Source organism: Macrotis lagotis, chromosome 3 (genome assembly GCF_037893015.1).
Source record: "Macrotis lagotis isolate mMagLag1 chromosome 3, bilby.v1.9.chrom.fasta, whole genome shotgun sequence".
Lineage (NCBI taxonomy): Eukaryota > Metazoa > Chordata > Mammalia > Peramelemorphia > Peramelidae > Macrotis > Macrotis lagotis.
In genome coordinates, this window is record NC_133660.1 from 197,449,876 (window position 1) to 197,464,503 (window position 14,628).

At 36.8% G+C, this 14,628-nt stretch overlaps 1 protein-coding gene across 1 annotated transcript in view; it reads left to right on the forward strand.

Annotated features, from left to right (window-relative positions):
* ADGRA3 (adhesion G protein-coupled receptor A3) overlaps positions 1–14,628 on the forward strand; it is a 145,284-nt gene that overhangs the window by 55,542 nt on the left and 75,114 nt on the right. The window contains exons 6-8 of the mRNA XM_074229707.1: positions 915–1,075; positions 1,804–2,017; positions 13,150–13,314. Coding sequence (XP_074085808.1) covers positions 915–1,075; positions 1,804–2,017; positions 13,150–13,314 — 540 coding nt within the window. The remainder of the gene's footprint in view (positions 1–914; positions 1,076–1,803; positions 2,018–13,149; positions 13,315–14,628) is intronic.

The window sequence follows — 14,628 nt, forward strand, 5'->3', positions numbered from 1 at the left end:
AATTATTCATATAAATTATGTTATTAGAATAAGAAATGATTAGTCATTTTCCTAATTTACCCTGAGAAAAGAACACCTGCCCCAGAGAGATTAATGACTATATTCTTTCAAACTTTACAAGAATAAATAACTTTTTATCATAATATAGAGAATCTGACTAAATTTCCTAATGAAAATTGATGTAAACATATTCAATATTAACTAATAAAATATAGATATATCTTGTATTAATGATACTTTATGACTAAGTCCAGGATTTTTATCAAGCATGGGAGACAAGTTCAATATTAGAAGAACAGCATAATAAGGAAAAAGCAAGAAATAGTTGTGGTATGTAATACATTTGATATTTGTAGTTTACAAAATAACTATAAACATAACATAGCACATGATCTACTTAATAAGAAAAAAATCATGGGCGGCTACGTGGTGTAGTGGATAAAGCACTGGCTTTGGAGTCAGGAGTACCTGGGTTCAAATCCAGTCTCAGGCATTTAATAATTACCTAGCTGTGTGGCCTTGGGCAAGCCACTTAACCCCATTTGCCTTGCAAAAATCGAAGAGAACATGTCAAATGCTTTAAATTAAAACATTAACCAAATTCTAGAGTAGCAGAACACACAGAAAGACTAAGTGAGATAGTCTTAGGAAGACAACTTGGAAGATCCACAGGATCTATTCCACCAGGGCTGGATAGGGCTGCAGCCCTTATCTCACTATGCCCGAGCAAACCAGCTCCAGCCAACCCCCCCCCCCCCCCCCCCCCCCCCCCCGCCAAAAAAAAAGCATAAGGACAAAGAGGCAAACCTTAGGAAGACTTCAGTGAGAGATAAAACACAAATAACATTTTCATGTTAATATAAGTACAAATTAATCATTTTCAATAATTGTAATTTATTTCTTGCATATTTTAGAGAATTTCAAACTGAGTACCTTTTGTGTGATTGCAATATATTGTGGATGCATCGATGGGTAAAAGAGAGAAATATCACTGTACGGGAAACCAGATGTGCTTACCCTAAATCACTTCATGCTCAACCAGTTACAGGTGTTAAACAGGAGCTATTGACTTGTGGTAAGGAGAAACATTTTGAATTCTTATAATTTTGGTATTCCATCAGATGTTATTCTGGTCATTTTGTTTGCTATTTTTATACTAAAATTATACTAAAATTTTATACTAAAATCTCTGCATGAGCTTTTCTAGGACTACTTAAAAAACAAAATTCATCATGTTATCCAATTAAAGTACTTAAACTAGAAATGTTCCATAAGTGATTTTTGCCTAAAGGGAGTTTTTCACCCAAATTTTAATCTAGTTTCATCTTAATGGCTTCTTATTTAGTGAAAGCTAATTTATATTTATAGTGATTTATTCAGTGTTTTCTATCAGTTAGCAATAATGACTAATGAATAGTAATGCAATTTTAAAGTAAAACAATATGTAACTTTCACATCAGTTAATTATTCATTTTTTCTCAGTATTAATTAGAATGTAGCTGGTGAACACTAATGTCATTCAACAAGGGGACTTAATGGTGTCCTTACGTGATACCTACTCTAGAGTCAACTTTTAAGGAGACAGCTTAATATGGATGAAGTTTTTCTTTGAAACCTACTCAACTCTATTTTTGTTAATCATATGAAAGGCATACAACTTATTCAGCAGTAAATTTATTGTCATTATGTTAGTGATCTGTTTTTCTATTTGTTTTATTTTGTTTCTTATCTCTGTAATTTTTCAATTTTGTTTTTATTTGTAGTGCTATTAGCTTACTACATTTTCCCCCCAAATGGTTCTAGATCCTCCTCTTGAATTACCATCTTTCTACATGACTCCATCTCATCGTCAGGTTGTTTTTGAAGGGGACAGCCTTCCCTTTCAATGTATGGCTTCTTATATTGATCAGGACATGCAGGTATTGTGGTACCAGGATGGAAGAATAGTTGAAACTAATGAATCTCAAGGTATCTTTGTTGAAAAGAACATGATTCACAACTGCTCATTGATTGCAAGGTAATTTTTTTTAAGTAAAGAATTATTTTTGTAGATTATATTTTTTAGTTTATTGTTGGAATTTAGGCTGCATTTTATTTTAACTTATTTAGAAATTAAAAAATATATTTATTACTTATTCTGTTTTCAGTATCCTACTAAATAGTTATATCTGATCTCTTTCTTAAAAAGGAGTATTTTTCTAAATGTTTAGCATTTCTTTTCACTGGATTATATTTTCCAGGAATTTGCTGAGTTTTTAAATTCCATATCCAGTTTTTAAATCTATTTATTGTTGCTAAACTTTTATTTCCTGCTTTTAGGGCTTCTTGTTACTGTAAGCATTTAGCCTTGTGGAAAATATAGCTTCTTCATATCAAGATGAATTAGGAAATGGGAGTCTTAGAAACAGAGGGTATATGTCTTTTTAAAATTGGCTAGTCTTCTCCCATTCTAATTGTAATATTTTTAAAGAATATATAGTGAGGGGATAGCTAGATGGTGCAGTGCATAAAACACTGGTCCTGAAGCCAGGAGGATCTGAGTTCAAATCCAGTCATTTATTTGCCTAGCTGTGTTGCCTTGGGCAAGTCACTTAACCCCTATTCCTTAAATAAATAAACTTTTTTTAAAAAAAGTATATATGGTGGCAATTTAAGTACTGTGTGACACCTTCCATAAGAACTCAATCAAATTGTCAGTATAGGTATTAACTGTTTCATGTGTTTGAGCATGCATGCTTAGTTTTATATATACATATGTGTATGTTGATACAAGTCCTTCTTTGTGGCCCCTTCACTTTATAGTTTCTTGATTCTACTAATGCCACATATAGTATTCTAAAGGGATATTGATAATTATATCAGTATTCAGTTGTTTCATATTATAGCAAATAGACATAAATAAGGTGAATGTCTGCTACCAGGGGTCTTGGGTAGTCTGTATTAGTCATCTACATTCATAATTCATTTAGGATTCAGAAATCACAAATATAAAATTGCATGTTAAAGAAAACTTTGCACTGTTTTGATAGACATCAGATCAACATTGGAATAAATAAATCTTAAAGGATGGTTACAAGCTAAATTGGATCTTTTGGCTTTGAAAGTTTTCTAAGCTCCTGAAATATGAACATTCTTTTCATTGACTTTAACATGGAGCAATAGGCAGCACTAATAATGTCACTGTTTTTGCATACAATGTATTCAAAATATCCTTCATGTGAATTTCACATCTTTGATCCCTTATTTTTCAATATAAATGCAGTTTTCAAAAAAATAGGTTTATTTAAACTTTGTAATCAACTGAAGAGTGCAGAAGTCTATTTTTAGGAGTAAACATATATTAGGCCTGATATAGTCAGTTGATAGGATAAGGTTTAAGGCAAGCAGAGGTTATTAATTAGGTTGTTATCCACTTGATAATTGTATATGCACTTCAGAACTCTGGATAGTTCCACAGCTCCAGAATGGCTTTTAACAATCAATCAAACATTTATTAATTGCCTGCTTTGGGCCAGAGTGTGCTAAGCCTGGGGAATCCAAAAAAGAAGCTAAATACAGACCCTGCCTTCAAGGAACTCACAATCTCAATGGTGGAGCTGACATGCAAAAATATATAAAGCAAAACTACAAACAAGATAAATAGGAAATGATTAAAAGGAGAAAGATGCTGAATAGGAGGGATTAGAAAAGTCTTTCTGTAATAAGTGAGATTTTAGTTGGGACCTAAAAAAGGAAGGCAGAAAAGTCAGTAAGTGGAGCAGAGGAGAAAGCCTTTCAGGCATCATGGACAACCAGAGAAAATTCCTGGACCTACAAGATGGAGTGTCTTGGTTGTGAAGGGGAAGATATAAAGCAAGTTTCTCAACTGAGATAGTGGGGGGGAGGGGAGTGGAGCCACAGGAGATTTGAGGAAGGATGAAATGTCTTGGAAAAGTTGCTGTGCAGAGTGAGAGATTGAGTTGGTGAGGGAGATAGTTTTGTCCATTAGTCCCAAGGACCCATTTGAACTTGTTTAACATAAACTGGTTTCAGAATGGTCACTTGATTTTTTTTTTCCCCTTTACTTAGTGGCATCTGGGCAGGAGTGAAGGGGGTGAGTGATGGGAGGGATCCAAAGCTGAAGAAGAGCAGGATACAGCTGGTGATCAGAAAGTAAGGTATAGGAAGACAGGAAAGGTGGAATGGGTCTAGGTAATGAAGAACTTTGAATGCCAAATAGAGTATTTTGTATTTGTTCCTGGTTGCAATAGGGAACCACTGGGAGTATTTTGAGCAGAGGGGGGAGATTATATAATTGGACCTGGGTTTTAGGAAAATCACTTAAGTGGTGGAACATAAAATAAATTGGAGAATGGAGAAACTTGGGGCAGGCAGACTCTGCATGTCATAATGTATGAGCTAAAGAAAGCCTACACTAGAGTGGTGGTAGTGTCAGAAGAGAATTTAAGAGATGTTGCAAAGGTAACCTTCAAACCTTGGCAATAGCTTGAATATGGGGTTGTGTGTGAGAGATGGTGAGGAATTCATGGTGACATAGCTTGTGAACATTGGAGGAATTGGTAGGATAATTTTGCTCTCTCCAGTAATAGGGAAGATGGGGAGAGGGGAACATTTGGGGAAAAGGTATTAAGTTCTGTTTTGGATATATAATGAGTTTAGATTTCTAGTGAATATCCACTTTGAAATGACTGAAAGGCAGTTGAAGATGGGAAATTGGAGGTCAGCAGAGATATTGGGATAAGAAAGGTAGATTTGAGTTGCTATATTTGATTGGGATGGAATACTACTGTACCATAAGAAATGGCAAGCAGATTTATTTTATTTCATTTATCTTAAAAATTAATTTATTGTTCCAACTACTTGTAATGATAGTGTTTGGAATTTATTTCTTGTAAGATTTTGGGTTACACATTTTTCTCCCCCCTCCCCCAACTTTCAATTTGATATAGGTTATACATGTATAACTATGTTAAACAACATATTTCCATATTAGTCATGTTGTGAAAGAAGAATCAATATATAAAAATGAACAGAAAACTATGAGAGGGCAAAAAAACCCCTATAAAGCATACTTTTTTCCATTAAAGATTTTATTTGAATTTTACAATTTTTCCCCCATCTTACTTCCCTTCCCCTACCCCGCCACAGAAGGCAGTTTGTTAGTTTTTACATTGTTTTCATGTTATACATTGATCCAAATTGTGTGTGATGAGAGAGAAATCATATCCTTAAGGAGGAAACATAAAGTATAAGAGATAACAAGATCAAACAATAAGATATCAGTTTTTTCCCCCTAAATTAAAGGAAATAGTCCTTGGACTTTGTTCAAACTCCACGGTTCATTTTCTAGATACAGATGGCATTCACCATTGCAGATAGCCCAGAAATTATCCCTGATTGTTGCACTGATGAAATGAGTGAGTCCATCAAGGTTGATCATCACCCCCCATGTTGCTGTTAGGGTGTACAATGTTTTCCTGGTTCTGCTCATCTCACTCAGCATCAGTTCATGCAAATCCCAGACTTCCCTGAATTCCCATCCCTCCTGGTTTCTAATAGAACAATAGTGTTCCATGAGATACTTATACCACAGTTTGCTAAGCCATTCCTCAATTGAAGGACATTTACTTGATTTCCATTTCTTTGCCACTGCAAACAGGGCTGCTATGAATATTTTTGTACAAGTGATGTTTTTACCCTTTTTCATCATCTCTTCAGGGTATAGACCCAGTAGTGGTATTGCTGGATCAAAGGGTATGCACATTTTTGTTGCCCTTTGGGCGTAGTTCCAAATTTCTTTCCAGAAAGATTGGATGAGTTCACAGCTCCACCAACAATGTAATAGTGTCCCAGATTTCCCACAACCCTTCTAACAATGATCATTATCCTTTCTGGTCATATTGGCCAGTCTGAAGGTGTGAGGTGGTACCTCAGAGAAGCTTTAATTTGCATTTCTCTAACAATTCATGATTTAGAGCAATTTTTCATATGACTATGGATTGCTTTGATCTCATCGATAAATTGCCTCTGCATATCCTTTGACCAATTGTCATTTGGGGGATGGCTTTTTTAAAAATATGACTCAGCTCTCTGTATATTTTAGAAATGAGTCCTTTATCAGAAAGATTGTAAAGATTGTTTCCCAGTTTACTACATTTCTTTTTATCTTGGTTACAGTGGTTTTGTCTGTGCAAAAGTTTTTTAATTTAATGTAATCAAAATCATCTAGTTTATTTTTAGTGATGTTGTCCATCTCTTCCTTAGTCATAAACTTTTCATAGATCTGACAGGTAAACTAGTCCTTGATCTTCTCATTTGCTTATAATATTGTTTTTTATGTCTAAATCCTGTATCCATTTGGATCTTATCTTGGTATAGGGTCTGAGGTGTTGGTCTAATCTAAGTTTCTTCCAAACTAACTTCCAATTTTCCCAGCAGTTTTTATCAAAGAGAGAGTTTTTATTCCAATAGCAGGACTCTTTGGGTTTATCAAACAGCAGATTACTAGAATCATTTCCTACTGTTGCACCTCATCTATTCCACTGGTCCACCACTCTATTTCTTAGCCAATGCCAGACAGTTTTGATGACTGATGCTTTATAAAATAATTTTAGATCAGTAAAGCATAAACATTTTTAAATTGGAAAATGGTATGCTTTGGTTTGCATTCAGACTCCATAATTTTCTCTTGATGTAGATGCTATTTTCCTTCACAAGTCCTTTAGAATAAACCTGCTGAAGAGCTAAAGAGAGCTAAGTCCATTATAGTTGATCATCATTTAGTGATCTGTTAATTTATACAATGTTCTCCTAGTCCTGTTCTCTTCCCTCAGTCATCAGTTCATATATGTCTTTCCAGTCTTTTCAGAATAACCCATTCATGATTTTTTATAGAACATCAGCACTCCATCATCATATTCATATAGAACAATTTATTCAATCATTCCCCAATTGATGGACATCTCCTCAATTTCTAATTCTTTGCTCCGACAAAAAGAGGTACTATAATATTTTTGTACGTGTGGTCTTTTTTAATGATCTCTTTGTGATATAGAACTAGTGGGGTATTGCTTAATTGAAGGATATACACAGTTTTATTGTCCAACTTTATTATTTGGCATAGTTTCAAACAAGTTGGGTGATTTTAGAAAAGCATGGAAAGATTACATGAAATAATGCAGAGTAAAATGAGTAGGGCCAAGAGAATATATAGTAACAGTAATATTATTTCAAGTGGAACTGAATAACAGAGCTACGCTGAATAATATGAATGTTCAAATTAGGTATGAAAGACTTATGAAGGAAAATGCTATCCACCTCCAAAGAAAGAACTGATATATGGAAATATGTATTGTATCATTCCACATATATCCATATTGAATGTTGATCTTCTCTAATGTTGGGTTGAGAACAGAAGGGAGACAACTTGGAACTCAACATAACAAAAAGATCAAATATAAAATTAAAAAACCTCTAATAAACAGATAAATACAAATCTTACCTTTTATTAAGGCATATAGGTTAAATAAATTAATAAGATAATTTAGATCATGATATTAACAATATAAAAGGCTAACTGAAATCTTGTGAAGTACTTTTTCAGTATTAACCTTTGAAAATGCTAACTGCAGGTATTAGATTTTGAATTACTGTTTATTACATTCTGTTTATTCTTATAAAATTCTTTTAGAAAAATTATGTAAAAATTATTTTGCCATTGTTTTTTGAATTTCTAATGGCAGCTATGAATGTTAGCTGCTTAGAAATTATATATTTTGGCGTGTGTGTGTGTGTGTGTGTGTGTGTGCACACTGTGAAACAATTAAAGCTTAACAAACTTGTGCTGGCTCGTGGTCTAGTTTGTTGAATAGTGTAGACTCATAGAGTACCCTAAACCTGTTTTTGTCATTCCCTATGGGATCTAACCCTGTAGTCTTATTTAATTGGTGTAGCCCTGAGATGGTGCTGTAATTATATGCACTTTTTATTGTGTTAACTATGCCAGTTAACTTGCCTCTCCATTTATTATAAGGGAGAGCTGAGTATGTATGTAGGTTTTTAATTGAAAAATGAGAATGATGGGTAAAAAAAAATACTAGAAAATATTTAATATATTAATAAAAACTCAAGAAATTGGCATTTTAGTTGTTTAATATTAATTGGTGGGGCGGCTAGGTGGTGCAGTGAGGGGCGGCTAGGTGATGCAGTGGATAGAGCACTGACCCTGGAGTCAGGAGTACCTGAGTTCAAATCCAGCCTAAGACAATTACCTAGCAGTATGGCCTTGGGTAAGCCACTTAACTCCATTTGCCTTGCAAAAATCTTAAAAAAAAAAGAAAGAAAAGATTAATTGGTAAGATTTTACTTTCTGCTTTTCTAGAGTACTTTTCTTCCTTTCCTCTTCCCTTTTATTGTTATATGTGAATTTTTTTAGGTTAGTTGGAAAATTGAAATCCTATATGAAGACTAAGAATAGAAGTTCTACTAGGTTTCTTTGGCTAATCAATCAGCCCTGCTCCATTGATAGAAAATATATAGAAATATAGGCAAGGTTCTTCTACTGTATTTATTGTCTTGTGATCTTTATTTTTTTATTTAAATTTATTTTTTGTATTCTTATTTTGTACAAATGTTTTTTTTACATTAATAAAATATACTTGTTTAAAAGTAAACAAAATACCCCTCCCCCCATGAATATAGATAGACTTGCTTGGGCGAAAAAGTAAAGGGGAGCTAAAAAATTAAAATTAAAAAAAAATAGTAATAATTGTAGGTATTGCCAGGTGGCACAATGGACAAAGCACCAGCCCTGGAGCCACAAGCACCCGAGTCCATATCCAGCCTCATAAACCCAATAATAACCCAGCCATGTGACATGCAAGCCAACCGATCCCCACTGCCCTGCAAAAACCAAAAAGAAGGAAAAAAAGACCCAAAATAAAATAAAATAATAATAATAGTAGGGGTGGCTGGGTGGCAGACAGAGCATTGGCCCTTGAGCCAGGAGCACCTGGGTCCGAATCCGGCCCCAGACACCCAAAGATCACCCTGCTATGTGGCCCCAGGCAGGCCACCCAGCCCCACTTGCCCTGCACCCTCCCCCAAATAATAATAACAAAAAATGTGCTTCAGTCTTTGGTCCAACACCATCAACTCTGTCGTGGGTGGATCACGTTCTTTATGATAAGTCCATCACAAAAGTTACTTCCATATTTTTCCAATGTTGCCATTGCTGATCGCAACTCCCTCCTTTCTTATTTTTCCACTACCATGTACTATATTTTCTCTCTCCTTTCACTCTGACTCTGCTGTAGGGTCACTGAGTGGTGTAGCAGACAGATCCCTGGTCCTGGGGCCAAGAAGCCCTGAGCCCCCATACCACCCCTTAGGCCCAGAATCCACCTGGCCCTATGGTCCTGGGCAGGCCTCCCAATCCCAGCCCCTTGCAAGAAGTAAAAAAGAAAATGTGTTATATCTGACCACTGTCCCCCCATGGTCGATCCTCTCCTCCTTTATTCACATTCCCCACCCCTTCCCCCTGCTCCCCCTTCCTTCTTACTCCAGTTGTCTATACTCCATTGAGTATATTTGCTGTTTCCTCTCCTAGCCATCTCTGATGAGAGCAAAGGTTCCCTCATTCCCCCTTGCCTCCCCCCTTCCATATCATTGCAATAGCTCATTGTAATAAAAAAAATCTTATTATGTGAAATATCTTAGCCTATTCCCCCTCTCCTTTTTCTTTCTCCCATTCTATTTCCCTTTTTTTTCCCGATTGACTCCATTTTTTCACCATATTTTATCTTCGAATTCAGCTTTCTCCTGTGCTTCAACTATAAAAGCTCTCTCTACCTGCTCTATTAATTGAGAAGGTTCATATGAGTATTATCAGTATCATTTTTCTATACATGCAGTTCATCCTCATTAAGTCCCTCATATTTCCCCCCTCTCCTCCAATCTCCATGCTTCACCTGAGTCCTGTATCTGAAGATCAAACCTTCTGTTCAGCTCTGGCCATTCCAAAAGGAACATTTGAAATTCCCCTGGTTCATTGAAAGTCCATCTTTTTCCCTGGAAGAGGACATTCAGCCTTGCTGGGTAGTTCATTCTTGGCTGCATTGTAAGCTCTTTTGCCTTCCGGTATATTGTATTCCAAGCCCTATGAGCTTCCAATGTAGTTGCTGCTAAGTCCTGTGTGATCCTGACTGCAGCTCCACGATATTTGAACTGTGTCCTTCTGGCTGCTTGTAATATTTTCTCTTTGACTTGGGAGTTCTGGAACTTGGCTATAATATTCCTGGTGGTTGGTTTTTTGGGATCTCTTCCTCGGGGGGGATCGGTGGATTCTCTCCATTTCTATTTTGCCCTCTGCTTCTAGAATATCAGGACAGTTTTCCTGTCTTTTCCTGATCATGACTTTCAGGTATTCCAATAATTTTCAAATTGTCTTTCCTAAGTCTGTTTTCCATATCACTTGTTTTTTCAATGAGATATTTCACATTTTCTTCTAATTTTTCATTTTTTTTTTGTTTTGAAGTATTGATTCCTGATTTCTGGTAAATTCATCAATCTCCCTGAATTCTATTCTTTGTCTGAAGGATTTGTTCTCCTCAGAGAGTTTTCTTATCTCTTTTTCCATCTGGCCAATTTTGCTTTTTTTAAAGCATTCTTCTCCTCAATAACTTTTTGAACTGTTTTATCCATTTGACCTAAGCTGTTTTTTTAGCATGCCATTTTCTTCAGCATTTTTTTGGATTTCCTTGACTAAGCTGCTGACTTCATTTTCATGTTTTTCCTGCATCTCTCTCATTTCTTTACCCAGTTTTTCTTCCAACTTCCTCATTTGATTTTCAAAGTCTTTTCTGAGCTCTGTCATAGCCTGAGCCCAATTTCTGTTTTTCTTGGAGTCTTTAGATGCAGGAGCTTGTGCTTCCTCATCTTTAGACTGAGTATTTTGATCCTTCTTGGGCTCATTTGCAAAATATTTCTCAATGGTCTTCCTCTTGTTTCTTTGCTTATTCATTTTCCCAGCCTAAGCCTGTTTTTTGGGGTGCTTCCTGAGCTTTTTGGACACTCCCACAAGTGTCTCAGTTTGTGAGGTTCTGTCCTCCCTCCTGGTCTGTGAATGACCATAAGTACCCCCCTCTGCCACGGGGCCGAGGTGGGGGGGCCCTGTTGTTCTATGGGGGGGCCTAGACTGAGATCAGGATCTGAATGTGTTCAGAGCCCCAGAGTCCTGTTCCAGGGCCAGAGGACAGAGCTGGGCAGTCTCTATCTCTTCACTCCCCTCCCTCAGCTCAATGGGCTCATGCCCTGGGTGCTCCTGCTTACCAGCTCTGCCTGTTCCTGTTCCAGGTCTAGGCTGCCCAAAGACCAAGCTGCTTGCTGTGTGCCCTGGGGGCTGGGCTCCAAGTGCTCGCTCTGGCAGAGTTCCCCTGCTGTTCCCCCAGTTTGTGTCCGGTGGTCCCCGGGGTGCTGCTCAGGAGACTCCCCCACTGCTGTGAGCTGTGGCTCCCAGCGCCATGGGGCTGCCTCCGGGAGGCTGAAGTTCTTTGGCTCTGGTGGGCTGCCCCTCTGACCTGGGGAGCAGAGCCTTTCTGCTCTTTTCCAGGTTACCTTGAATAGGAGAACTGCCTCACTGGGTCCCTTTGTGGGTTCTGTCTCTTGAAAGTTTAGTTAGAGTCCTTAGTTTATGAGTTTTTATCAGAGAGCTCCTAAGACTGGATCTGTTCATGTCGCCATCTTGGCTCCACCCCCCCCCCTTGTGATTTTTATTTCTTAAGAAAGTGTCAATAGTATTTTGTGTTTTGCTGGAGTTTGAATCATATTTATTTATTCTTAAATGTCATATGCTAGCTCTTCTGATGGAAGGGAACTGGAGGAAATGACCAGTGGTTGGGGAATTACTGAACAAATTGTGGTGTGTGATTGAGATGAAATATTGTTCTGTTATGGGGAATGATGAACAGGATAATCTCAGTAAAAAAACTTAACCTGAGCAGATCCAATGGCAAATGTACTTTACACAAAGTAACAACAATATTGCAGAATGATCTGTTGTGAATGACCTACCTTTTCTCAACAATGCTGTGACCAAAGAGAATTCTAAAGAATTTATGATAAAGAATACTGTCAATCCCAAAGACAGAGCTGATAGCGTCTGAATACAGACTGAAGCATGTTCCCCCTCCCACTTTGTTTTTCTTAGGGTTTCTCTTTTTTTTTGAGGGGGTGTGGTTATGTTTTTCAACATGACAGTTGCAGTAATGTTTCTCATGATTATACATTTTTTAACCTGTACCAAGTGACTTGTTTCTTAGAAGGTTGGATGGAGGAAGAGGGAAGAGGGGAGAGCCTTTGGAGTTCAGAATTTTGTAGATGAATGTTGATACTTGTTTTAACATGTGGTGGGGGTGAGAGGAATAAAATAATAAAATAATAAAAATTTAAAAATTTGCATATGCTATCCAGCAGCTCCTGGACTTTTAAAAACTTGTGTTCAAAGAACTGATCTGAGCTTCTTCTCAAAACTGCATGTTAAAAAAAAACTTGTTCTATCAGTTCTATTGTGTGCTTAAACTAGAAGTTACTTTAATGATTATCTGGTTCAAATTTTATATTTTATACATGAGAAACAGATAATGTGAATATGAATCAGTTGCCCACAGCAGTATAACTAGCTAGTGGTCAGCTTTGGTCACTTCTTGGAGGATTCTTTTTGCTATATCATGATACCACTAAACTAATAGTTCTTAGTTCTAACATACAGGCTCTTTATTATAAAATATAATTAAATAAGTTTTGTTTTTGTTTTTGCAAGACAATGCAGTTAAGTCACTTTTCCAAGGTCACACATCTAGGTAATTATTAAGTGTCTGAGGCTGGATCCAAGTCAGATCCTCCTGACTCCAGGGCCAGTGTGCCACTGTGCCATCTACTTGCCCCATTAATGAGTTTTGAATAAAACTTGGTGCAAAAGTTATTTTCCTGCTTTTTTTCATTTCACAGCCAACAGCTTTTTCTCCATTAGCTTGAGAAAAATATGTAGTTTTTTTACAGAATTTACTTTTTCTATCACTTCGTTGGTTTACTAATGATCTTGTGTGTGTGTGTGTGTGTGTGTATGTGTGTGTCCTTAATTTCTCTCTGCAGTGCCTTAACTATTTCAAACATTCAGGCAGGATCCACTGGAAACTGGGGCTGTCATGTGCAAACCCGACGTGGGAACAACACCAGAACTGTTGACATTGTGGTATTAGAAAGCTCTGCCCAGTACTGTCCTCCAGAGAGGATAATAAACAATAAAGGTGATTTCAGGTTAGTGAAAATGAAATCATTAAAATATTGTGATTTGATCTTAATCTGTTTGGGAGATTAAAGTTATTTCTTTGCTGTTCTCATTATTTTGTGTTATTAAAAATCAACTACATCATATTTTTAATAAGATTGTTATTAAAATATTTATTCATTATTGCTGGATTGTTATATTTTGAAACCATAATTTATTCAATCTTAAAAATTTTGTTTGGTCAGAAAAAGGTGTATTATGTAAATGTAGAATCTGTTTTAGATTGTATTTTAAGACTACTGTAGCTTAGTACATAACAGTGTTGTACTTCATGACAACTTAGTGACTGTATTACTGTATATTCCCTGAAATTATAAAAGATCAAGCCCAGCTTTATATGAATAATGACTCCTTTTTAAAAATATTTTATTTTTCCCCAATTATATGTTAAAACAATTTTTTACAATTTTTTAAAGTTTTGGGTTCCAAATTCTATCCCTCCCTCCTTTCTCCCTTCCCTGAGATGGTGAGCTGTCTGATATAAATTATATGTTTAATCATGTAAAATACTTTGAGCAAGATGGTGGAGTGAAGACAAGGACTCTTAGGAGTTCTCCCACAACCACTCCAAATACCTTTAAATAACGACTCTAACCAAATTCTAGAGTGGCTGAACACACAGAAACATTGAGTAATCCAATTTTCTAATTTTCCATCCCAAGACAACTTGAAACATCCATGGGAAGATGTCTGTTATACTGGAGTTGGAAAGGACCTTCAGTGCAGCCTTGACTGCACTGGAGTAAATCAGCTCCAGCCATTTATGAGAATATCACAGGGTGCCTGAGTCTATGGCAACAGTAATGGTTTTTCAGACCTCTTCCGTCTGGCCCAGGAATTTCCAAGGACTACTTAGAAGGTGAGCAGGAAAACTCTGCTACATGAGAATGAGAGCTTAGCCTGGTCCAGTGCAGGCCTCAGTGCAGACATGACCCCAGGAAGCAGGCCTGGGGAGCTGTTAGGGAGCTACCTGGCAGCTGCTTCCACAGTGCTCAGCACATAGACAGTAAGGGGGTCAGGGGAGACTATAGAAGTCTCTTTGGTATCCCTGAGACAGTACTCTGTGGTTTTGCCTTTACTCAGATACACCGTGTTTTCCAGCCTGGAAGCAGAGCCCTCACCTTGACAAAGAGTTAAAATCAAGGCTTGGAAATGAGCAAACAATAAAAGAAAAGAAATCCAATCACAGACAATTACTTTGGTTTCATGGGGGATGAAAATACACACTTAGATGATAACAAACTCCAAGAAAAATATGAATTGTTCTCAGGCTGTACAAGAAC